This window comes from Pseudorasbora parva, chromosome 18 (genome assembly GCF_024679245.1).
Source record: "Pseudorasbora parva isolate DD20220531a chromosome 18, ASM2467924v1, whole genome shotgun sequence".
In the NCBI taxonomy this organism is placed as follows: domain Eukaryota; kingdom Metazoa; phylum Chordata; class Actinopteri; order Cypriniformes; family Gobionidae; genus Pseudorasbora; species Pseudorasbora parva.
In genome coordinates, this window is record NC_090189.1 from 21,218,402 (window position 1) to 21,246,015 (window position 27,614).

General features: G+C 35.9%; 1 protein-coding gene across 4 annotated transcripts; it reads right to left on the reverse strand.

The window, feature by feature from the left end:
- Positions 1-1,045: 1,045 nt before the first annotated feature.
- On the reverse strand, positions 1,046-27,565 carry usp28 (ubiquitin specific peptidase 28). Of its 4 annotated transcripts, none has more exons than XM_067423444.1 (26): positions 27,407-27,565; positions 26,229-26,303; positions 25,828-25,948; positions 25,604-25,691; positions 24,100-24,262; positions 22,734-22,820; positions 20,601-20,738; positions 20,330-20,400; positions 19,620-19,696; positions 19,395-19,543; positions 19,158-19,285; positions 16,485-16,580; positions 16,213-16,371; positions 15,669-15,883; positions 11,909-11,979; positions 11,571-11,799; positions 8,008-8,322; positions 7,788-7,924; positions 4,983-5,219; positions 4,778-4,873; positions 3,485-3,663; positions 3,289-3,367; positions 2,808-2,887; positions 2,600-2,723; positions 1,801-1,996; positions 1,046-1,710 (listed from the first exon to the last, which is right to left on the reverse strand). In XM_067423444.1, the coding sequence occupies exons 1-26, from the start codon at positions 27,452-27,454 to the stop codon at positions 1,538-1,540; spliced, it is 3,531 nt and encodes a 1,176-aa protein (XP_067279545.1). In that variant the 5' UTR covers positions 27,455-27,565; the 3' UTR covers positions 1,046-1,537. The 4 variants fall into 4 exon arrangements, with proteins under 4 accessions (XP_067279545.1, XP_067279544.1, XP_067279546.1 ...); XM_067423443.1 differs by having other exon boundaries at positions 4,983-5,222; XM_067423445.1 differs by lacking the exon at positions 27,407-27,565 and adding an exon at positions 26,410-26,431 and having other exon boundaries at positions 4,983-5,222.
- Positions 27,566-27,614: the final 49 nt, after the last annotated feature.

A 27,614-nucleotide genomic window follows, 5' to 3' on the forward strand; every position in this document is an offset into this window, starting at 1 on the left:
TGAATTTGGCGTGAGCCCCTGCCCCTTTAATCGCTAATAGTAAAGTGCCCTATGGGTCATATTGTGTTGCCCCTGGAACGCAATTTTAACCGAGAGGGACAATGAGATATACATTTCTAGTTTCAGCATTCCTCAGATAATCCTCTTTAAAAGACAAATGTATCGGCTTTATATGCATTGCAAAGTGACCCACATTTGGTTTTTGACCCCTGGTAGTGTGTAGCTACATTTTACTCATGGAGCCACATTGAAATCACCAGGAAACTAGAAATGATACTAAGGAAAAGTTTGTTAATAACCAGAATCTAAAACAATATGAATTGATCTTTAATAGGCTTAATACTGGAATCAAAAAGATGTAATTAGCGAAAAACAATACCACTACCTCAATGTAGATTGATTATAATAAATGCATAAAACTGTAACTACCCTTTGTATTTAGTCATTTTTAGTAACGGGTCATTCCAAAAGCTTCTAACTAACTGAATCGAGTCTAAGGGAATAAGGTAAAACTTCTTTAAAAGTAAGGATTATTGCTTGTGCTTACAGTACTACTCTTCTTTTGAAGATATTTTATCAACAACAGAGCTTAACAAAAATGAACTTCAAATTCATTTCCAATTTTAAAATACATTTTGAGTAAAAAGTGTTTTTTAAAATATATTTATACAATATTAAAATATTTTGTTTCAATATGGTCCTACTAAAATGACCAGTTAATATATGAGGAATATATTAAGGAGATTTATGAGAAAAAAACTAAAATGTACTTACATAAATCTATATTAAAATCAATATTAACAGTATATTTTTGTTATATTTAAAAACACATCTGAAAATATATTTTAGCCATATGGGGTCCATGATGTGATGAAATAATGTGTTCACAGAGACTTACTAATAAACAGACATGCTGGAGTTGCAGTAAATGTACAGTATTAATGGCATCCCTTATACATGTGGTGAGAAGGACTTAGAAGAATTGGAAAATAAGAACAGAAGTTGGAAAAACAAAAGCAAGAAAGCGAGAACTCAGGACCGGGCATGCAACAAAGTGAGAAATCAAAATTTTATTGAAAGGTAACAGAGGGGTAGGACAAAGGAGTGGAAAATCAGACAACTTCTTACTGTACAAAGAAAGAATACACAGAGGATGTCCAGCTAAACATAGACGGAAATAAAGTGGCTTCAGCAAATCTCTATAAAAGACTATTTTCTTGCTATATGTCTACAAGTGAAAAGAAGAACAGGGTAAAAACGTACACTGCCTTCACTGCCCTCTCATCAAACCTTGCTTTACAAAATGCCATCTATTTGATCTTTCCTGAGATCAAATGTCTACAAAGACCAAGAGCAGCCAATCAATCTCCTTTCAAGGAATTCAGAACACTGTGAATATGTGTGGCGTGCGTAACAGAAATCATCATTGTGCAGCAAAAATGAAATCCAGCTCAGTCTAAAGCAGAAGCTAGATCACCTTGTGACTGTACTGTGCTATTTTTTTTCAACCTTGCCTCGCATAATGTCCTCTCCAGCTTTACTTCACTGTGACGACTGAGGTGCTGTGAATGGACTCCATGACGGCAGTCAGACGGCTGCACAGATCATGTGGTGAGTTCCTCACTATGGGAGGCTCCTTCAGCACCACCATTTCTGCAGAACAGTCCAGGACTCTGGGCAGGAATTCACTGAGCTTTTCCTGAAGAGAATCTAAATAGCAGACAAACATGAACAAAAACAGCATGAGCTAAGAATGTAATTGAAATTGTCTATATGCAAAATCTGAGGGAAAAAGCCCACCATCCATGTCCTGCCCCAGGTAGGAGCACCAGCAATTCCTGATCAGCTCTATGACATCCAAATCCTCTTGGCTGACACTGTCTCTGACCATGAGGTGCATACAAGGGATGACACACTCGTTCATGATGGTCACTCCCTCTGCCACGTCATTTTCATCTTGACTTTTAAAAAGTGTGGCTGCGTTCTCATTCAACTCCTGCAGGGTGTAACACGTCCACAGAGGTTTAATATGAGATGAGGTTAAAATATCCAGTCGCAGTCAAAAGATTCTCATGAGCCTAAAAATGTTTGTGCTTAAATACTTGAAATTAGTTATGAAGACAGATACCGGTATACATTTTGCCTATATATGAAATTCTTTACAAAACTACAAACACTACCGTTCAAATATGTGGGATCAGTAAGATTTTAAATTTATCAAAAGTGAAAGTAAAGACATTTATAATGTCTCAAAATATGTCTAGTACAGTTGTTTTGCTTCCTATTCATCAAACAATCCTGATAAAAATAAGAAATAAGTAATAATAAGAAATGTTTCTTAAGCACCGAATCAGCATATTAGAATGATTTCAGAAGGATCATGTGACACTGAATATAACGATGCTGAAAATTCATCTTTGCCATTATAGCAATAAATTACATTTAAAAATATATTCAATAGAACATTTTATATTAAATAATATTTGAATATTTTTAATGCATTTTTGTATCAAATAAATGCAGCAGTGGAGATTTATAAGAGACTTCTTTCAAACAAAAAAATTATAATTTTGTTTTTTGATTATTAAAGCAGACATACTTTCAGACACTTTCTCCTGTAAAGTGCTATAAGCGACTGATCCACTCCTTTCTTCTCTCCTTTCCTAAGCAGGGCTGAGTTGTCCTGGTGTGCATGTGCGAGATAGTTCAGAGCTTCTCTTGTCCTGCAATAGAAAAAATCAATACGGTAGTCTTACAGACTCTTCAATACAATGTACATACCCTTTCCGTTAACCTAGTCTACATACTTTCCATTCTGATACTGCTCCAGACCTGTCAACAGGTAAGCAAACACCGTCTTGAACATACTGTAGTCATCATGCCATTGCTGGGAGGAGAGGGAAGAAAACACACTTTGAAATCATCAAATATAAATAAATAAAGGTGACTATATTTGACTCACCAAGGCTGTAAATCAAAAACACAGTAAAAACAAAAATACTGTGAAATATTTGTACAATTTAAAATGTAATTTATTCATGTGATGCCAAAGCTAAATTTTCAGCATCTTTACCCCAGTCTTCAATGTTACATGATCCTTCAAAAATCCTTCTAATATGATGATTGGCTGCTCAAGAAACATTTGATTATTATCAAAGTTAAAACCGTTGTGCTGCTTACTGTGCTGCCATTGTGATTTTTTAAAATAAAACTCTTAATTTGTTTAAAAAATAAAAACCTTACTGACCCCAAATTGTTAAAAAGAGAAGTAAGCATTATTGGTCTTACCAAGTACTCATCCATGTCCATATCTTCTGGTTTAATGAGACGAATTTTAGATCTGGCCTCTCTCATGATACTGATGGCCCTACAAGGGGAAAGTACCAGTTTAGATTAGTCCAATTAGTCATTATTAACTTATTCCAAAAAAGAAAGAAAGTGAGAACTCAGGACAGGGCACTGTGTGACTGATTTAAAATTGTACCGATCATCAAAACTTAGGTTGCGATCAGCAAACTGCTCCAGTAATGTCCTCTCAACGACACGGTTAGGTGCCTGGTTTTGGAAAAAGTAGACCAGCACATGCTGGAGTCGAGGGTCTTGTTGGGGTGTGGTCTCTTCCTGGGACAGCTCATACAATCTGGAAAATTCCTCATGGAACGCCTGATGAAAAGATCAATGAGAGCAATGCATTAGTTGATTTCCAAATAAATACACAGGGTGAGGTTATTTAATCAAGTGCTAAGTGAGCTAATCTGAGATGATGAGAATATTATATGGACATTAGCTGGACAATATATATTATATATATATATATATATATATATATATATATATATATATATATATATATATATATATATATTGTCATTTAAAAGTTGCTGTTGCAGCCCTCAACTGATGTTGATGTTGACATGTTGTGTTTTGGCCTGAAGCTCCGCCCTTCACCTATGGACCAATCACAAAGTCAGTAGTGTTTGGGCATCAGGGTTGCCAGATCTGCTTTAGTTACCACAGCTGCAGCTACAAACGTTCCTGCTGGATCCTGCAGCCTATCAGGCAACCTCGAGTCAGGGGGAGGAGGAGAGGGGATACACCTCTCTACAGTAATTTGAAAGTGATTGCAGTACCAGTTTTGGCCACAATCTTACATACATTTCCTTTAATCCTTATTTAAGTTCTTTAGTCAAGCACAGTGAGTAATTTTCTGAGTAATGTTCTTTGATTAACATTAATGAGACATCATTAGTGTCTGCTGTCATTAGACCTGCCGCTGCTGCACATGATGCAGATTTGACACATTTAACATTCTCTCACAACTTTTATTTACATTCATTTATAACACTTAAACTCATTTAAGACTGCTCCTTTGAGGATACTCAACAAAACGGACATTTTGGCATAATTTTGTTAGTGTTCGTTCAAGTGTGAATGAGAACTTGATTCTGGCGCGCTGTCGGTGCGCACAATACTGGCCCAAGTTTTTCTGAGTGTTGTGTGTTTCACATAAGACAGGATATTCACAGACAGCATGTTCTCTTTTGTCGTCATGCTAGATGGGTTTATAAGTGTTTGCATGAATAAGAGCATGATCATATAATGTTACGATAGCCAAAGGATGACAGAAAAACAGATGCTGCGTTAATTGCATTAAATATGTTATTGCATGCATTAATGCATTAACATTAACAGCACTAATATATTACAACTGATTAGTAGCACCACTTGGTTTGTTCAGCCAAAGTTTCATTTAGTCATTTCAATTTTCGTTTTATACCTTGATGAGTCCAGCTTCAGGCCCGTCTTTGTCAAAGACTTGTCTTGCCTTGGCAATGGCAAAAATCACGCCCTGCATTGCTGGTGTTAGCATCATCTATTCAATTACAGATAAACAGAGGACAAATATGTCAGAATTTTATGTTAAATTTAATTTAGAAGTAGCCTCATTTTACATAAACCAGAGGAATGTGGTGTTCCTTTACCTCTTCATTGTATCCATCAGCATCAGAGCGTACTAGAATCTTGCCTACATTTGGTATCTCTACCTCAGATACTTCATTCTCAGGCTGCCTGCGTGTGGATGTGGATGGGTTCTCCTCTGTGGATGAGGCCTCTGGCTCTGTCTGGGTGTCTGTATCTGCCTCATCACTGATGACCTGCTCCTCCACCTCAACCTCGGACCTCTGAGCTATGTCTGTAGAGGCTGAATCCGCCACAGTCTGCTGAAAACAGAGAAAGAGGACGTTGAATGACTGTCAATGATCTTATTTAAATATCATAGTATAGATATGTTCACTCATAACATCAATTTGTAGGCAAACCAGGAAGTCTAATTCACCAATGGTGTCCCTCAAGAATTTCAAACTGGTTTTTAAATCTGTGAAAATGCAAATCTTTGATAGTCATCTGACCAGATTTATAGATTTATACGGTCTTTGAGGAATCTGCCGATGAGTTGGACAAATTATTTATTAAAATGTTCCTCATTTATTCCTTTTAATTCTTGCATACATGGACTAGTATGAATGTTTTAAAAATAGTACTGCCCGCTTTCTGTATGCACAAGACTAATAAACTAATAAAATGACACAAAACCCCCCACAAAACTTAAAAAGAAAACCGAAAATATAAAACTATAATAGTAAATCAATGATACTAAAATAACACTGGTGGCTTGGCAGATGACATGCAATTCATCAACAGTTGTAGTCGTTAAGTAGTAACTTGCTGCTGTGTACGTTTTACATTTACATTTAACATTTAATCATTTAGCAGACGCTTTTATCCAAAGCGACTTACAAAAAAAGGGGAGAGCAATCGAAGCAACGAAACAAACAAGGCCAACAACCTGTAAGAGCTGTAAGAAGTCTCAATTAATTAGCACAGTACACAAGTTTTTTTTATTTTTATTTTATTTTTTTATAGCCATCTACAATAGCCACCTACAACAAAAACTCACGTATGCAAAATACCGAACACTGGATTTTGATAGCCATGATAACAACCCATTAGGACTAAGGCTGTTGCCCCAACTGTTGTCGTTAAGCAGATTCAGTGGCCCAATGGCATGGTTTTGTATGGCATTCTAGCTAAACGCGCAGCAATAGCCATCTACAACAAAAACTCACGTACGCAAAATACAGAACACTGGATTTTGATAGCCATGATTTTTGTTTTAAACATTCAAAATTCATGAAAAACAAAACATATTCAAAATTCATGTTAGTTTTATATATGTTATTTTTGACAAATGTTAATAACCTCATATACCCTTGAATGCAATATGAGACAATGACCACTAGAGGTCCCATCACTACCATTTATGACAAGGCCCAGGAAAACCAATCATGTAGTGACAGCACAGTTGTAAATCAGGATGAACACTAATAAAATCAATGAGTCAAAGAGAGAAACAGCAGAAGAATAAATCCTGAGTCGTTGTAAGTACAGAATCGACTTTATGTTTCAAACTCTGTATACTGAGTCAATAATATCCAAGATTACTCTCTTTAAAGACTAGACAGCAAGAACACAGCCCTTAAACAATACAATAACCTGTTGATTGACGCATCAGGAACACGTTCTCCACAATCATTTAATGACTGAGGACAGGTAGAAATGCAGTTGATCTTGATGGTGCATGCAGGAAGCACAGAGCTCAGGCTCTATTTAAAGCTCTTCTCTGACACACTGTCCCCAGCAAACCCACATGGGACTTCAACCAGAAACACTGAGGAATGTTGGACGGCTCTCAGCTGTCCGATAAACTTTATCCCCATATCCCTTTCCAAAACGTATCCTCTTACAAAATACCAGACCTTCGCAACACAACAGACAAAACATTAAACATTAAGCAAGTATAAGCAAACAAGTTTGTGGTGATTTAATCTCATTAAATCTACATCTTTCTCTCCCATCACACCATACATATTTTTTTTTGTAATTTTTTCCCTTTGTTGCACTTTGAGATTCTTTGGGATGAAAAGTGCATTATAAATCAAATCTATTATTATTATTACTATTATTATTATTATTACATATAGTGATATGTATATTTGGCAAAATAAACGCAAATATCTTTTCTACATCGATATCCTGACAAATACTCTAAAAATATCCATAATTTGAATGAAAAAATATGAAATGTATAAAAAACTATTTCTATATTGAAATAATAACTATTTATCCCGCCCCCTGGATTGAACCCTGCCAACGGTGTGTCCCCAGACCTAACTTCATCTTGATGTGGGTCTGGCTTGTCAGGCATATATATATATATATATATATATATATATATATATATATATATATATATATATATATATATATATATATATATATATATATATATATATATATATATATATATATATATATATATATTGAAAGTATGTTTTTTTTTTTAAAGTAAAAACTAAAAGTATGAATTGCAATTTAATTTATGGTCAAAAGGTATGTTGTATTTAAGAAGTCATGTACTTCAAATAAATACATATTGTTTAATAAAATATTGTTAAAATTATTTGTAAATATAACAATTTACAGTGAAAAACTGTAAAAGTTACCTAATTATATTTTATTTAAATAGTTTTATTTATATAAATGTTCATTGAAATGTTTATAGCATTATTTTGGTTAAATGTATTATTTTAGTACTGTATGTTTTTACAATTCTATTTCAGATTATGTAGAGGAAGAGGATCATGGTCATGACTGTACATAAAACCTCCAGTGCTGTATATGTGACCTATTTTTGGGCTTCTCAAATAGCACTTCAACGTCCTTACCTGACTCTGATCTGGCTTCTGTTCATCTGGCTGTCCATGTGTCTGGCTACTGGTGACATGCTCCTCACCTCCCTCTCCCACATTCTCACTGGGCTCTGATGATATTGAGCTGAGAGCTGCTGAATTGGCCATGGGCTCTGAAAAGGGAAAGGCCATTGAAAATATACCTGTAATAGATACATGGAAAACATCCGATCTTTTAAATAAAAAAGGATCTGACCTTCACTGTCCTGGACAGGTGCTGGTGTTGAATCTGGTGGTGGCTCTTCAGACACTTCATTTGTTTGATGTTGGGCAGGTTCTTGAACATCTTCAGGTTCAATGTTCTGTGGCTGTTCTGGGACGGGTTCCTCTGTGTTGGTAGAAGTATGTGTTTGAACTTGTGCATCTTCGCGTTGGGCTTGGCAGAACTGCTCTTCCCATTCTCTCAGCTCCTGCTGGAACCAGCGGTTATCCTCCCGAACATAACGCTTCAGGACAGATGGGAGAGAGTCCATTCCTTTCAGAGCCTGCCCTGTTTCATCATCTGTGTCTTCTGTCATTCATTAGAAAGAAAAAATTATCAAATGTTCAATGACTACATTATTGTTGCAGATTTTAGACTTTAACACTTTATTTTTACATCTATAATATTTTATCTTTTTATCTTTTATCTTTTAATATTTTAACATCTATCCAATTCTCACTATATTAACTAGTTGCTTATTAACACGCATAAGGATATTGGCAGTTTATTAGTAATTATAAAGCATATATTATTCCCTTATTCAGCATGACTATATTCTACATCCCTTATTCCTACCGAATACCTAAACTTAACAACTACCTTGCTAACTATTAATAAGAAGTAATTAGGTTAGTTAGTTAAAAGAGAGAATTGGACTCTAATTTAAAGTGTAACATTATTTTTTATTTAATTTCATGCGCCCTTGTAATTTTTAATAAAATTAACTTCCGCTGTCATTCCCATGCGATCAGAGCAATAGCAAAACACAAAGATTCAATAGTCCAATTTGTTTTGAGAAGTCATTTCACTTAGATATACATCACAAGAAAATACAATTTCAAGTTCCATTTTATGCCCACTTTAAAGGTGCAGTATGTAGTATTGACAGCTAGTGGTTGAAATGGGTACTGCAGTTAACATTTTAAATATTAGAGGTGGTTGTTTCTCCCACCCCCTCCTCATCAGACCTGACGCTCACACTGGTTGCCAATGTCGCAATGGACAACTTAAGGCGATGAGCTGAATTTGCTGAATTGATATGCTTTTAAAAAAAAAAAAAATATATGCCTCTGGTCATAGAGATTTTTAGATGGATGCCGAGGCTTTTAAGGTCGGATAGAATCTGTGACAATGATAAACGATAATCTGTGTTTTCCATCCACTGGCAACCCTGGGGTGTCAAAATAATATTGTGTAAAGTTGCAGAGGGCGGGATCAAACAGACCAAAACAAAAACCAACACAGAAACTTCAATTAGAATACCGTAATTCCTCAAATAAAGACTGGGGCCTTTATTTACTTGAACTGCCGATGGGTACCGGCTTTTAAATGAAGCAGGCTTTTATTAGGGGCAGGCCTGTATTTCTAATTCCATCTGTTTGAAAAATAAACCGTTTTAAGTTTAAAGCGATCGTTCCAGTGGATAAATATCATTGATTTTTTAAGAAACCTTTGCATAAAAATATCACCATACAACAGCAGCCAGAACGGCGACAAAGCAATTTGGGTCAGAATTACAGTAGCCTAATCGGTAACCACAATTGAGTCGGTTTGAAAAATGCAAAATGTTTATTCCTAATTTCTATATAGGTTGCGGTTGCACATGAGGTTATATAGCCTCTAACCCAAGGGATCACTCTGTGCTTTATTGTTGCACGTGAGGGAAAAAGCTTCCTTCCACTTGTAGACTTTTAAGCAGTTTTTCTCTCTTTAAATAAATACATTCTTTTATCTCTTTACATAAATATTATTTTCTACTTTAAAAAACTATAATTTTGTTATTTTTCTAACCCAACTATGTCTCCGTGCTTGTATGTATTGTATTATAAACTAATGACTCAGTGCTTTCTTGCACGTGAGGAAAAAACGCTTCCTTCCACCTAAGAATTAGATGTGCACTTTTAAACACTTTTTATTTTAAGTATTAAATATTTTATTTTATTTATCTCTTTACATAATTTTTTTTATACTTAAACTATAAATTTTGTTATTTTACTAACCCAAATAATTGGGAAAAAGCTTCCTCTTAAGAATAGCCTAGTTTTTCACTTATAAACATTTTTTTAATAGCCTACAGTAGCCTATGTCTCTTTACATTATTTTTTTATACTTAAAAACTATAATTTCGTTATTTTTCTGAATCAACTAATTATTCATCCACGCTTCCAATAGTTTGCATGCACTTTTCTCAATCCATTACGAGATATAACATTTTGATATTGCATATTGTTTTTTAAACGGTCGTTCGTGTACCCTAGTTCATATGACCACTTTACAATATTTCAACAACATAGTTTATTTTGTAGCCTATCTGTATTATAAGTTAAATGCAGAGAAGAGGGTCCCACACGAAGCTCAGCGCCATGCCACGTCTTCTGTCAGAAGTCGATTCAAAAGTGAGCTCGCGCGAAAATAATGTGCACGTCTGGTGTAAGAAACCTGAGACGCAGTGCTGCGCGCTGAGCCTTGCGTCCGGTGTGCGACCCCCGTAAGACATAAAAGAGACGAGAGGCTAATATTGGGTGCGTCTTAATCAGTTCCCTAGTTCATTAGTCAGGGCACTGATCAGGACCATAGACTGTAAAAAAATACATACTGGTAAGTCAATGGACTGACTCCCAGATCAGCGCCCTGACTACTGAACTAGACGCATGCATTGTGAAGATCGATATTTGTAGCCTGCCTGACACGGTATTTTCACCGACTACAGTACTACAGTACATAGACTACTTTCATAGACTACAGTAGCCTATTTAAAATGGCATATATGCATCCGTTATATTCTCAATTTAATGTACACAGCAATCCCTGAAAAGTTTTTAGGTTAACTATAGAAGAGGATTAGTGTGTGTCGCACTGGCAAGACTCGCATTGGGGCGCGTGGCATCAGGATGGTTGCGCTCCATCGTGATGTCGGTCAGCTTTCACGGCACAACCCTACTGTACATTACGATGAACTTGAGGCCGACCCTTATTTGTTTGTGCTGACCACGCCCCCGGCCACTTTCAGAGGCCCGGCTTTTAATTGACTACAGGCTTTTATTTGAGGAAATACGGTAACTGACTGTAGCTTAGATTTTTAGGAGAAAACAGTATGAGAACTGTTCTTTGTGCACATTGTGAAGAATTTTTTCTAAATCTCTACAAACATATTACGGTATTTTTGTGCTTTACAAACAAAATTAGTGTTTTTGTAAACACACAGTCTAAACAAAATTACATACAACACCTTTAAATGCTGTTATTTTGTTAATGCATTTTTATATAAATATCTGTACACATTGAATGCATTAAATGCCCACCACTACGTCTTATAAATATTTATAGCAATATCACAGAAAACATCAGGACAATAAATCAAAATCAAAACCATTAGGAAGAGTTTTTGATGTTCACAGCTTGGCAGACATTCTCTTATGCCCAAATAATTTATGTAAGTGTGCCAACAAAGCTATCAACATTAACTTATGAAAGAAATCGGAGCTAAAGCCAATGCTTTAAATCAAGTGAGTGATTTGCTTCAACTGCGTAATCTGAGAGGCACATGGGGAAAGTACCTGCTATTAGGTATGGCAGCTTGTCATTGATGTACATGAGGCAGTAGGCGCTAGCGTTGGTCATGCCACCATACGAGTCACGAACCAGCTCTTCCCAGGTCGACTCTGTCACCATTACATCATTGTACTTCAGCCAGCGCTTGTGAGCATGATCATAGATGTACGCCCAGTAATGGCCAGCGGAGGCCTGTCCCTCGTGAACGAGCACAGCGTGTAGCCTGTAGGGCACCTGGAAACATCAAATAAGAAGTCAGGGTTCATTGAGGTGTCATGCAAATTTCTTGAAAGGGCTCAGTCAATATAAAAGTACCAACGAGTGTTCAGGATATAGACTTTACCTGACACAGACTGTTATCTGAGTACATGCCCTCCAGGGCCTGGCTGACCTTGTCAATGCTGGCTTTCAGCTCTGCACACAGGGAGAGAACACAGATCAATATGCTACGCCTGAGGCCGGGATCCTGATACAGTCACGAAAGCATTAGGATAACTGCTTGTGAATAACGATGGCCTTCAGAACAGAAAAATTGAAATTACAGCTCAGGTCCAAAACCTAATGATCTGCCTCACTGACTACAGGCAGCTTTCTTCTGTGGCTTTCTTTCTTCATGGGAGACAAAACTTAATTGATTTCAATACTGGCGACACAAAGCACATAGGTCTCAATTTTGGTTAAAATATTCAGTTTTGAATAAATTAAAAGCATTTATATCACTACAGTATTGAATTAATACAATTTTGTCTCAAACTATCTGCCATTTTGAATTTATACTTTTAAAAACTTGATTAAAAAAGAACTTTAAAAAAGTACATAGTTATTAATTATGTGTATAGTAAAATCCAGACACATGACATCTGACATGTCATCTACAAATCTGATGACACCATTTATGAACAGGACGACTGTTCACCTGTAGCTTAATGGGATAGTAAAATGTCCATCAGATGTCCACATTAAAATCTTTTCCACCTGCTGCTTTATGAATAATGTAAATATTTTGACAGACTTTGCATTTGACATTTAGTTTTTTTATTGTATACTATATATATTACAGTTCAAAAGTTTGTGATCGGTATGATACTTTTTTCTTTTAAAGGGTTACTTCAGCGATTAGCATATGGTTTTGTATCAGTAGAAACCCTGGAGTATATTCAAATGATTGTGCTTTCCCCCCTTATATCCCCCAGAGACAAGAGATTTATGCATTTTATTTCTGGAAAAATTCCTCCTATGACGCAAATTGACGATATTTGCATCATAGGAGGAATGTTTGGCCAAAGGCTAAAGACTACAGCCAGCAGAGGGAGCCATTTCTGCATGTTTTGAACCTGCGCATGAGGGATGGAGAATCACACTTAGAGCTCAGCTCGAGGCTGCAGGCACTCATTTAAACGGAGCTATGGTGAGCAATGCAAGTCTTTTAACTTCTCAAATTAATTTCTATGAAAGTTAAGCTTGCAAAGGCATGAAATGAACTCGCATTGTGAATGTATGCCGCGAGTGTAGTCGCGATTACCTCAGCTCTCATCATGAGAGCTCATTTATCTCACTCGTGCAGTTAGTGCTCAGTGCTGTGATACTCGCGCGGTGACTCACTCATTATATTGAACAGACACGTTCAGTTTTTAATTGTAGTGTCTTCTCCAACTCAGTCACAGTAATCCAGTAGCGGTGGCTTTGGAAGTGGCCTCACAGGGCAGCGAAGCATTCTGGAAATTGTAGTCTTTCATCCCCATGAGACAAACATACATTTTCTGTCTTTTCTCAGTCCAGAAAGCACCAAATTCAAAAATAATTTCACATTTCTTCTACATTGATGACCTAGCCTGACAAGCCAGACCCACATCAAGATGTTTGGTCTGGAAACTCACCATTGACAGGGCTCAATCCGAGGGGCGCGATAAACGGTTGTCTTTCAAACTCCCTCTGCACGCGATAGGATAGCGCTACACCAACCAGAGCCACGAAGGTGAAAAAGAGCTTGTTGACAGATTAAACATTCACCGTATCCGGTCGGCTAAACTCTAAACACATTTGTTCTTTTCTCAGAGAAAAGCTTAACTCCAAGTCTTCCAGAGTCGCGGTCAAAGCTGATTCGAAAGACCGCCGCCGTTCGCCAGTTTCTGTGTTTAGTAGAAGCACGCAAACGCAACTCGGCCGTCGTCATTATGGCCCCGCCCGCCGACTCTATACACGATGTGATTGGCCCGTCCAGATTGAGAGGAATACAGCTCAGAAGGGTATTGAGAGTTCCTAGACGACACTTGCGGGCAGATTAAATTTGCTGCCGCTAGGGTGCGTCTAGATTTCTAGGCTATTGATGACCCAGTTTAAATACAGATTAATCTTCCCAGCGCTGAAGTACCCCTTTAAATGCTCACAAAGGCTGAATTAATTTGAGGAAAAATACAGTAAACATAGCAATACTTTAAAATATTATAAATAACTATTTTTTACGTTAATATATTTGAAATATATTAATTCATTTATGTGTGGTAAAGCTGCAATTTCAGCATCACTACTCCAGTCTTTAGTGTCACATGATCTTTCAGAAATCATTCTAATATGCTGATTTGGTGCCCAAGATTTTATTATTATTAGTAGTAGTATTATTATCAGTGTTGAAAACAGTTGGAAAATGCATGTTTTTGATAAAAAGAAAGTAAAAAAGGACAGCATTTATTTGAAATAAAAATCTTTTTGCAACATTATACATGTCTTTACTGTAACGTTTGATCCATTAACAGTTTTTTTCAATCGCTTTGGCACATTTTTCTTAGCATTCTCTAAACTGTAAGCTCAGTTGTCACAACTACTACTACACTTTGCATGTCTGCCTAGTTATTATAGTTATAGTTATTCAAAGCCTAGTTATTGTGTCAGTAAATTGGCCAATACCACCAAAATAAAAACTTTTTTTGTCATTGTGTGAGCCATACTGGTCAAAATATTAAGATGTTTTTCACCATGCAAATATTTGTCATATACAAATTTTTACTTATACTTTTACAATAACTTTTTATTGACACTGACTGCTTTCTATATTATACATGAATGTCAGTTTTGTCTAGCTGAATGCTCTTGTGTATTACACTGAGCTTTTTTTAAATACAAATTTCAACAGTAGGAAAAAAATAGGAAAAGTCAGTACCGTAGTAAAAAAGGAAAATGTATGTATAATGCAGTACATTTATTTTTGCAGAAATGTATGTTAAACTGAAAATTCACATTAGCTTATTATTTTTTACACACTCTATTATGTCTTTACCTAACACCAATACCACCACCATGTATTCTTACACACCTACCAATTGCTCTTCCATGACAAGCAACTGTTAATTTTGTGTTTACGTGTAACACAATTCTAAGAAATAAATGTACTGAATAATACAAATGTATTTATAAAGGTTTTTATATTTAGGGTTTTGGCATTCCTCCATGTTCAAAATGGTAGTGATTGTGCTTAACAACCTCTATACAGTATACGCCACCAAACTTGTTTAATATTATTGTTATATTACTATTTTACAATGGCAGGTCATTTGCCAGTTTAGCAGATATTACAAACATTCTATGTCAGATATTTATGGACTATGCATGCATGTCTGACAGATTTTGATTATTGACTGGTACATTTTCCATTCGATGGCTCACACGATCAAAGAATGTTTAGAAGATGTGAAAAGTTTCACAGAGAATCAACTTATCATTTGTGATCCACAAGCCATGTGCATTTGTTTTTTTTATGCAATTGTAGAGAATTGTACTTTTGCACACATGCACTTTGCTTAAATCAATAAGAAATTGAAATCTGATGTGAACAAGCAACAACCGTAATAAATCAGAGATCAGATTCTCATTTGAGAGTTGAACCAAACGGACAGAAAAAACTAATGTCTTGCTAAATAAAATTTGTAATTTATAAAATAAAAAAAATGACATGCATTACCTACAAGGACAGTCTACGCATCGCAACTAGAGGGCACCTATGACTTGCTTCTTAAAATGCTTCACACAAGGCAGCTCACTATGGGCTTTAAAAAAACATTGATTCAAGCTTATGGGGAAAAACAACATTCACTAAGTGAAGGATCTACCGTTTATGGTGTTCTCAACTTCTGCTCTCCAGCGCTGTAAGCAGCTCCTGACGAAGTACAGCTCCTCCTCGGTCACGCTGTGGGGGGCTGGTTGCAGTGGCACCTCCATGGGGGGTCTGCACTGAGTAAAAGGCTTGTGTATGGGAGTTCTCTGTGTAGCTGTCTGTGGGCAGCCCGAACCATCTGACGAGCCAGCATCATCTGGTTCTGTTTGACTACAGCAAGAAATTAAACATTTAGAGGAGGACAGGTTGCACTTTATTTTACAGTATATTTACTTACAGTGTCCTTGCCCAAGAAAGTACAAGTTAATATAAGGGTTAACTACATAGGTTAAGGAAGGTTAAGTTTAGGGGTTGGTTCAGGATTAGTACTTAGTTATTACCCAGTTATTGTAATTACTATAATAAGTACATAGTATTTACATGGGGAACAGGACTGTAAAATAAAGTGCTAACGAGGGACAGACACAGAAGAGAAAACAAACAACGGGCACGATTCTTCACACAGCTGATGAATAGGAACACAGAAAAGCGGGCCTTGCCTGCTGTCACCTGAGCTGGGTTCTGTGTGTACAGGAGGGTTTGTAGGTACTGGAGAGGATGAAGAGACATTTGTGGGCTTTGAGGTGGCAAACTCCAGGACATACTGCAGCATGTCTGCCAGGGGGTATTTGGTTGGCCCTGAGCCATAGTTTTTATATCTTTGAAATAGAAAGTCATAGTTTTTATCTTAAAAAAATAAATAGAAATAAACCACTGACTATTTGCAATGTTGACCATGATTTAAATTCTATTTGGCTCTATTTAAACATACCCCTCAAGTTTCTGCTGCAGAACTGTTAACTGGTCCTTGAGTCTCTTGACCTCTCCTCTTCTACCATGGGTCTGGTCAACATTTTTATGGAGGTATCTGCGCGCACACACACAGACACACACAGATACACACACAAATTGTAAATTGTCATTTACCTTTGATTTGATTGTTCTTAAACGGACCTAGACAGACAGACATAGATGGATGGATGGATGGATGGATGGATGGATGGATGGATGGATGGATAGATAGATAGATAGATAGATAGATAGATAGATAGATAGATAGATAGATAGATAGATAGATAGATAGATAGATAGATAGATAGATGATAGATAGATAGATGATAGATAGATAGATAGATAGATAGATAGATAGATAGATAGATAGATAGATAGATAGATAGATAGATAGATAGATAGATAGATAGATAGATAGATAGATAGAAAGAAAGTTGCGAAAGTATATGGCCCCCTTGAACTTTGCAAACTTTTACCACATTTCAAGCTTCAAACATAATGATATGAAACTGTAATTTTTTGTGAAGAATCAACAACAAGTGGGACACAATCATGAAGTGGAAAGACAAATAAAAAAGTGAAAAATTGGGCTTGCAAAATTATTTGGCCCCCTTAAGTTAATACTTTGTAGCGCCACCCTTTGCTGCGATTACAGCTGTAAGTCGCTTGGGGTATGTCTCTATCAGTTTTGCACATCGAGAGACTGAAATGTTTGCCCATTCCCCCTTGCCAAACAGCTCGAGCTCAGTGTGGTTTGATGGAGAGCGTTTGTGAACAGCAGTTTTCAGTTCTTTCCACAGATTCTCGATTGGATTCAGGTCTGGACTTTGACTTGGCCATTCTAACACCAGGATATGTTTTTTTTTTAACCATTCCATTGTAGATTTTGCTTTATGTTTTGGATCATTGTCTTGTTGGAAGACAAATCTCAGGTATCAGGTCTTTTGCAGACTCCATCAGGTTTTCTTCCAGAATGGTCCTGTATTTGGCTCCATCCATCTTCCCATCAATTTTAACCATTTTCCCTGTCCCTGCTGAAGAAAAGCAGGCCCAAACCATGATGCTGCCACCACCATGTTTGACGTGGGGATGGTGTGTTCAGGGTGATGAGCTGTGTTGCTTTTACGCCAAACATAACGTTTTGCCTTGTTGCCAAAAAGTTCAATTTTGGTTTCATCTGACCAGAGCACCTTCTTCCACATGTTTGGTGTGTCTCCCAGGTGGCTTGTGGCAAACTTTAAACGACACTTTTTATGGATATCTTTAAGAAATGGCTTTCTTCTTGCCACTCTTCCATAAAGGCCAGATTTGTGCAGTATACGACTGATTGTTGCCCTATGGACAGAGTCTCCCACCTCAGCTGTAGATCTCTGCAGTTCATCCAGAGTGATCATGGGCCTCTTGGCTGCATCTCTGATCAGTCTTCTTCTATGAGCTGAAAGTTTAGAGGGACGGCCAGGTCTTGGTAGATTTGCAGTGGTCTGATACTCCTTCCATTTCAATATTATCACTTGCACAGTGCTCCTTGGGATGTTTAAAGCTTGTGAAATCTTTTTGTATCCAAATCCGGCTTTAAACTTCTCCACAACAGTATCTCGGACCTGCCTGGTTTGTTCCTTGTTCTTCATGATGCTCTTTGCGCTTTAAACAGACCTCTGAGACTATCACAGTGCAGGTGCATTTATAAGGAGACTTGATTCCACACAGGTGGATTCTATTTATCATTAGTCATTTAGGTCAACATTGGATCATTCAGCGATCCTCACTGAACTTCTGGAGAGAGTTTGCTGCACTGAAAGTAAAGGGGCCGAATAATTTTGCACGCCCAATATTTCAGTTTTTGATTTGTTAAAAAAGTTTGAAATATCCTATAAATTTCATTCCACTTCATGATTATGTCCCACTTGTTGTTGATTCTTCACAAAAAAATTACAGTTTTATATCTTTATGTTTGAAGCCTGAAATGTGGCAAAAGGTCGCAAAGTTCAAGGGGGCCGAATACTTTCGCAAGGCACTGTAGATAGATAGATGTTCAATAAATGTGATTAGATTTTAGATGTTGATGGATGGATGGATGGATGGATGGATGGATGGATTGGTGGATGGATGGATGGCATACTTTATAAGATGGATGGATGGATGGCATACGTTATAAGATGGATGGATGGATGGCAGAAGTTATAAGATGGATGGATGGATAGCAGAAGTTATTGGATGGATGGAAGGATGCATGGATGGCAGAATTTTTTGGATGGATGGATGGATGGATGGATGGATGGATGGATGTATAGATAGCAGAAGTTATTAGATTGATGGCAGAAGTTGATAGATAGATAGATAGATAGATAGATAGATAGATAGATAGATAGATAGATAGATAGATAGATAGATAGATAGATAGATAGATAGATGGATAGATGGATGGATGGATGGATGGATGGATGGATGGATGGATGGATGGATGGATGGATGGATGGATGGATGGATGGATGGATGGATGGATGGATGGATGGATGGATGGATGGATGAATGGATAGATAGATAGATAGATAGATAGATAGATAGATAGATAGATAGATAGATAGATAGATAGATAGATAGATAGATAGATAGATAGATAGATAGATAGATAGATAGATGATATCATTCTAACCTGTCCATATAAATCACTTGGGGAAACTCCAGTTTTTTGTGTATTTTTTCCGGTCGCCCTAAAGACTGATTGAACTCAAATCTTGAAAGCTCAAAGGTCAACACTGGTGGCAGCTTGGAGAACCACCTCTGGGAAAAAAAAGATTTACTTGAATTCATAAAAGGAACATGTGCGAATTTCAGAATAATATTTGAATAAATGACAGAAGTCCATATATTTGCATGTAGAAAATCTGACCTCCTGGCCAGAGGAGATGGTCTGATCTGAATGAAGGGACTCAATCTCTCCTTCAACCATGGCGCCCTCCAAACATTCGTCTAAATTGTTGAAGCCGTTCACTTGGAGAGGGTATTGTCCAAATTGCTCAATGTTGGACACAATCTTTCCTGCACACAATTACACAACTGTAATCAATGAGAGTGATTAACACAGAAAAATAACAGAGAAATATCATTATCTTACCTTCATGAAGTCTCTCAGCCACAAATGTACCATAAAACAGCTGGACCATTGGGTTGTTTTGTTTATCCTCTGGGTTACTGAAAATAAAAGCTGCCATGTTTTATTTTGGGGGATAAAAAAATTCCTGGCAAGTACATTAGCAACTGAATATGCTATAGGGTAATTATTCATCATTCTTTAGCAAATGCTACATTCATTACCATTTATTAATTAACCCTGCACAGCAAGATGCTGCCTCAGGGTAACAAACACATTTTCTTCATGTTGCAAACACATGATGCATATAAGATGGCAATAAAATGATTTTAAATAAACCATTAAACGCTTTTTTCCTAGTCACACTATTATTTAAATACATTTAATTTTCCACCCATCAAAAATATGATTCACATTTCTTAGTAAGTAGTTCATTTTAAAATAATTTATGAGGAATTGCTTTAATGTGTTTGTTGCCCTAGTACTAGAAAATATTGAATGCATGTCATATGTTATAATATGTATATATTTTTTGTATTGTATTATGTTATATAACTTTAATAAATTGCATATTTTTATTTTAATAATGAGGTTATTTTTGGTAAGAAACTGAATCATTTAAAATGTAAACATGCTTTCACAATTCATGCAATAAAGGGTTAAATAAATCCTTTTAACATTTAGTCTTGCTCACTTTATCAAATACTATTAATATTTATAATTTATGAACTTACTTTCCGTTAGCAGCCAGCTGGAATGCGTCTTCTAGCCAGTCAAGCAACTTGTGTGTGAATTCACTGACATCCTAGAAAAAGCAACCTTAAAATAAACTGATCTCCAAGAATACAGCACAGTCTCTATTTAAAAGACGCTCTTATATAGCTTCATAAACTGTTGTGAATGGTAACCATTTCAAAGTAGCTTTTATAAGTGCATCATTTAACTTTCGTTTTAAAATTAACGCCAGACAGAACAGCTGTGAATCATATCATTCAAATGATGTACCTGTTGTGCCTCACTGGTTCTAAAAGCATCCCTTAGAAGCTCGACTGCTGCAGACGGATCTACAAACCTACGGTTCGAGCCCACCATCAGAGCAAACAGGCAACGCAACTCCTGCATGAAGGCAATGTTTCGTTTCTCCTACAACAGAAATCGTGTCAGCTCACAGTGAAATAATCCATATATTCATTTAGATCTGCTATTGATGTTGGCACTTCGCAATATTTGAATACTAGCATCAAGGAAGACAAAAAGAGAATATTAGACAATTAACTTAATTTAGACACTTAACAAACTATAAGTAACTTTGCAACTACATGTCAACTAACTCTCATTGAGTATTAGTAGACTTTAGACTTAAGTCAGGGTTAGGTGTTGGGGTTCAGGGGCCGGTTGCACTACCTCTGCATAAGTTACAACTTAGCCTTGACATAAATGGGCACTAAGTTACAACTTACACACTTTCTATTGATTGCACCATTAAACTAAGTTGCTCTAGGTATAAACTAAATTTATAGATCAAGAGTAACAGTTGGAATAATATAGCAGACTAACTGAACTGCATCAATAAACGGTTGTGTGTATATATATATATATATATATATATATATATATATATATATATATATATATATATATATATATATATATATATATATATATATATATATATATATATATATATATGCTGGCATTTACACTTGCTATACTAATGCACAGATAATCATGAGTTGATGTATGACTCATGAAGAACTAAACCATTTATTAATATTAATCTATAAATAGATCAGCAACTAATGAACATTCTATATTTTTAATAGAACATTTAATCAATAAATCATTATTAGTTAAATGTGTCATAATGTATTCATTCCCTAATAACATTTTATAATAACTAATAATGTAAATTCATATGTTAATTACCAAAATGGTCAAACTAAGTTATGTACTTCAACTTTCAGTTGTCTGAATCATTAGCCAGTGATGTGCAAAGGTATAATTATGACTTACTTGCTATGAAAATTAATAATTAAAAACCCATAAAATATTACTTAAAATGTAGTTAAGTAAACAATTGTCTCTCAACAAGTAAAGTCATAACATGATACCTTTGCAAATCGTTAGCTAATGAGTAATTAAAGCAGCCAACTGGAAATTGAAGTAAATAGCTTTGACCAACAAATAACAAACAAAACAAATAACATTTTATTGATAACTTAATCTATTATTCATATTGAAACTTCATTAGCTGCTGATGCAGTAATCATTAATTAATGGTTTAGTTCTTCTTCGTGAGTCATACATTTACTCAGTGCATTAGTTAAGCATTATTTAATGCAAATCAATGCACCTGTTTGTAAAGTGTTACCTAGTAAACATTATGTGAATAGATTACTCTGTTAGCGGCTCTGCAACACAAACCTATCCTAATCAGTTAGGTCTGTGATGTGCATGTCAAACAAATCATAATCAATAAACGTTACTTCTTATGGCTTCTTTTGTATCAGTATTTATTTATTGGTCCTTATTCATTTTGTATCAAATACAGTTTCTGAATATTATTTACATATAAAAACACTTATGTTATTCTTGATTAAGTAGTTTTTTAATCATTATTATGTGAGGCAAAAGTAAATTTAATGAAGCATAAATTGAATTTTTTTCTAAAACCTGAAACAACTTCTGCTCACATATTTGAATGCTGCTATTGGATCATTGAGGGAACTACACATTACTTAACGGAGAGCTTGTGACTAGCACCATTCTCTCTTAAGAACAAATGATGCAATGGAATAAAGTACAGAGTTAGTTACAAACTAGCTAGTAGTTACTAAGCCTCAAGTTTGGACTTTATGATACACTTTAATAAAGAGCTTACGAATGGCTAAGTCGGCATGAAGTTGCAAAGCTACTTATATACCGGAAGTCAGTAGAATGTATGTTGGAGGGCCAACAAAATAAGGTGTTAGCAGATATTAAGCAGTCTATTAATACTTTTATGACTGGTAGTTGACATGTAGTTGCAAAGGTACTTATAGTTAGCAGAATGTCTAAAGTGGACCATTGAATTAAATGTTATCCAACATTCTTTACAAGGACTAAATGATACTCATGCTCATCTGGCAGATTACTCACTGAATGACTCTTGCATTTCTCCAGCACACGCTCAGACAGGCAGTAGTTAAGCACCAATCTACGGAAGACCGGCAGGTGGAACAGAGACTAAAAACAAGATAATTCATTCTTTTTAGTTCCATTTCCACTTTTCCCAGCATGCACTAGGGCTAGGCCATGAATAAGTATAGTTCCATTACTTGACCATTTGTCAGTTTTGTTTACACAGTTGTTACTGATTTTGTTGATGTGTAGTAACGTCTTGTCTTGTGATGTCTGGGTGCATTTGTTCCCCATAAAAATAAACATTTCTTATTATTGGAAACAGTTGTGCTGCTTAATATTTTAGTGTAAAATGTGATATTTTCTTTCAGGATACTTTGAACAATATAAAGTTATTATAAGTCATTTATTTTAAATAGAAAGCTTTTGTAACAATGTAAAAGTCTTTACTGTAACTTTTGGTCACTTTAATGCACCAAACGCTTGAATGATAGCGTATTTCTTTCTACAAGAAATACTCACATCCATGCTGGGACAAATTACATCATTAAACTGCATTACATTACGTAGGCCTATTATAACTTGTTGTTACTTATCTGTAGGCCATAAACTCACTCCATAAGTTCATACCTCTCTTTATCGTCAAAACAATGCTCTATTTAATTAGCTCAGACATCTATCAATATCAGTGAAGGCTTATATTTCAACACAGACATCTGAGAAGCCTAGCTAAATTGAGTCTGTTAATGGTTATAATAAAATTACAGCTCTGAGACACTTCTGCAGTCAGGAACAAAAAACAAAACAGACACTCCACCTGATCTTCTCTATTCTCCAGTCATTAGCAACACTAATTCAATTTGCACAATATGATCAGATCATATCGTAACAGGTCAGACGAGAACACTTACAGCAGTGCTTGTGTTTTTTTATTTGATTTCTCAAAGAATCTGTTAAAAAATTCTTTATAATTTCCCACTTTATATTAGGTGACCTTAACTACTATGTACTAACATTTAAATTAATAATTTGATACAATGCACTTATTGTCTACAGACATGCTTTTACATTGTACTTGTATTTTTTAAAATACCTGCAAGTAATTGCATCTGTAATTAATTCCTGTTGTTACATGTAGTTACACTGTATATGATCACAATAAGTACATTGTACATACCGGTATTTCTTATGTAAATTAATAGAATTTAATGCCACCTAATATAAAGTGGGACCAAGTTTAACACTAACAATTAACTTTTACAGCTCAACATTTTAAACTAGACTTAAAAGTGAAGCTTACATATGCAAACAAGCATGATTTTACTGAAAATATTAACTTTTCTATCATCTCAAAGCAAAATTGGTGATTAAAACCTTCACACACCTGAATGACAGCACTGAACCAGCAGGTATTTCCTACATTACGGATGCCCACGGGGCAGTCCTCCAGTCGGATCCAGTCAGCAGGGCTGCAGCTCTCTCCAGATGCCTCACACCTCTTCCTTTTTATGCGGGCCGCATTCTCTTCTGCACTAACCTCAAGAGCCCTAGAGTAGAAATAGGAGTGGGTGAGACATTCAAGACCAGAGTATGACAGTCACTGCTGCCAGATTCTTGAAATTCACACAAATCACTAGTAGTAGGGGAGAAGGGGGAAATTGTAAAGCTCCAAATCGGTTCTTTCACACTCAAGTTTGAATGATTTTCTCTCTCTCTGCTAGGGAAAAGGGATTTAAAACTATTGAAATATTTTTTTTAAGGGGGTATCCGAAAATTATCTTCTGTTTTGATGCCCTTTGAATTTAAACATTCTTCAGGTTGTTGGTTAAAAGTTAACATAAATGGTTTTGGAGGTAACACTAACCATAAGTGTAGTTGTTGACTCCACCAGTGGGTCAAATATTGCATTTCGTCATAATTATTCGAAAAATGCTGCAGAGCTGAAGTGGTTAAACACATGAACATTGTTTCATCAAAATGTCGTGCTGAAGGAATGTTTTTGATTTGTCAGCTGATCAATACATTTCAGCAGAGTTGACATTTTTTGTAATGATCTTTTAAACATTTCTTACAGTTAAAAAAGTATTATACAACAGTGAAAAGACTAGTGTATATAACAGTGTATAATAGAAATAATATATATTAGTGAAAATCATTCATTAAAATGTATTAAAGCAATGATATAATTTAAGGTGTGCTGTTATTTGAGATTCAGTGTGTTCAAATGTTTTTCAACTATTACAATTGCCCCCAACCACTGTTAAAATAAACTATTTTCTAGTATTAGATTCTATATTATAATATGATCTAGTCCTTTTGATTTTAAGTTGATTATTTCCACATTTCTGGCAAAAATGGGTGACATACATTACATTTCAAAAGTTTGGGGTCAATATGATTTTTTTTATGTTCACCAAGGCTGCAGATATTTGAACAAAAACATATATGTGTGTGTGTGTGTGTGTGTGTGTGTGTGTGTGTGTGTGTGTGTGTGTGTGTGTGTGTGTGTGTGTGTGTGTGTGTGTGTGTGTGTGTGTGTGTGTGTGTGTGTGTGTGTGTGTGTGTGTGTGTGTGTGTGTGTGTGTGTGTGTGTGATTCTTTGATGAACAGAAAGTTAAAAAAGAACAGCTTTTATTTGAAATAGAAATATTTTATAACATTATAAATGTCTTTAATGTCACTTTTGATCTGAATAAAGGTATTATTAATATATCTTAGAAAATAAATTAATAAATCTCACTGACCCCATACTTTAAAAGATGTTTGGCGTACATACATATTTCTAATGTCAAAACGAGATGATTTGTACATTTGTAGCAGTCTATGAGTTTATTAAGAAAATTATAACAATTTTACAATTGCCCCAGTCTACCCTATCAGGACTGAACCTGTGCAGCTCTCTGCGCTCTGCATCAGCCTGCTGTGACTCTTGAAGACTGAGCTCAATGGCGGTCTGCAGATCGTCTTTAGCAGAACCTGAGAACAATTCCAGTTACATGAGGACGGGTGAACTGCATGAGTATAAAATAAACATCATGGCATTATGACTGCTATATAAATAAATGAATCTTTGGAAAATGTGATAAATACTAATAATGTCTTTTCAGCTCACCGTTCTGTGTATTGGAGGAGTTCTTTTCATTATTGGCTTTAGTGGGTTCTTCGGGTATGTGCTCCTCTGGGGGCTGGGTGGTCAGTAGTCCAATGGCATGGCTGACGTCACCCTGACTAGCCTGGATAAAGAGTTTTGTGAAATTAGTAATCACTAGTGATATACAAAAGAAAATTAGATTGTGCATTAAATGTTTTGCTTTGAGGTCATCAGACATACATTGTTTTAGTACCACATCTAGGTTACCCAACTCTCATAGATGAATGTAAGGGAAATTCTTGCACATGGCATGATTTACATATTTACAAACATTTGTCTGGCTTATTTTCTATTATTAGCCATGTCAATAACATCACATCTGCTGCTTGTGTTATAAACACATGGGTAAGTGCTGAACATACGTTCAGGGCGCTCTGGAGAACCTGCAGATCCTGAATGCCAGTAATCTCTCTGAGCTGGTTAAGTAGCATTTGGCTCTGAAAAAGACAAGCAAACATGCTGTTTTTTAATTTCTGTGTATCAAAAATTCAAATGCTTTGCCACAGGCATATTGAGAATACTTCTGTTCGTTACAAGACTCACTTGAGCAATTAACTACTCAATAACAGGATCTGTTCCAGAAAAAAAGAGCAGGTGTGAACTGATGAGTTAAAAACAAGAATATGATATGAGATGTAATTTGCACTTGGATTTAACACCCAGCATAACCACATTTCTGACTCAGGTGTCAAATGAGCGTGGGCTGGAGGAGTCTGGCCTGATCAAAATTTATGAAAGCCTCCTGCATGAAAACATTAAATCCATATCAGATTAGATTTTTTTCCAAGTACAGTATGACTGAAAATAGGCTTTAGCACGTGGCATGTAAACGTTTTTAAAAAAGTATTTGGCCCAGATAATAGATGCAGGAGCTACAGAACTATATAAAGAAACTCTGACAGCACAGCAGGTGGGAATGTTAGCATGGTTGTGGAGGCAGCCAGTCACCCTAGGCTGGGAGCAGGAGACATATATGGTGAGCTGGAGGCCTGTGAGAAGCACTCAGAGCTCTATTTTGGGCCTTTCGACACAGATAGCGCCTGTGTTTATCATAAATGAGCTTGAGTGACACAAGCAAACACAAGAACAACATACAATGATTCCTAGATTTCATTCAGAGGATGACATTAAGATTTAAAAACTTAATTTAAAAAAAGGATTGTATAAGGGTAAACAACTTATTTAAAACATTTCAAAATTAAGCCCTTCAAATTCATAATCATAATTCAAATCATACCAAATCATAATTTGGAAACAATCCTAATGGGTGCAAATAAAACTCCTCTAAGAATCAAACAAGTGGATAAAATGCAAATTGGATATAAAGTAGCCTACTATTGAATTTTTGTAGCCTAATGCTTGTCAGAACTTCTTATTGGAATAATGATTTTTCAATATGAAAATGACACGTCTGTTAGTGCCAATCTACCACTAAAAACTAGAAGAAGAAAAAAAAAAGTGTGTATATCTCATTAACACAAGCATTGCCACTATCAGACTATTTTAATTTGACATGTTCTTTAAAATACAACACACTCACCGAGTTTTCAGACGTTTCCCCATGTTCAAAATCCTGTTCAACTCTCATGGCAATGACTTTATATATATATGTATATATATATATATATTTATCAAGATTTCTTCGCCCTGACTCCAGAGTGTGACCTACTCCATATGTCCCCCACACACACACCCACACACTCGCCGCGCTGGCCAAGAGTTCACTCAAGCGCGCGCTGGGAATTGTC

What these genes read in the sequence shown, in the direction of transcription:
- usp28 (XM_067423443.1), bottom strand. Translation starts at nt 27,454, where the DNA reads ATGAGAGTTGAACAGGATTTTGAACATGGGGAAACGTCTGAAAACTCG. An exon ending in AGTTGAGAACACCATAAACG is followed by an intron (nt 11,980 to 15,668) that starts GTAGATCCTTCA and finishes CCCTGTGTGCAG; the next exon opens with AGCTGAAAGCCAGCATTGAC. An exon ending in CCTGGGGCAGGACATGGATG is followed by an intron (nt 1,711 to 1,800) that starts GTGGGCTTTTTC and finishes TCTGCTATTTAG; the next exon opens with ATTCTCTTCAGGAAAAGCTC.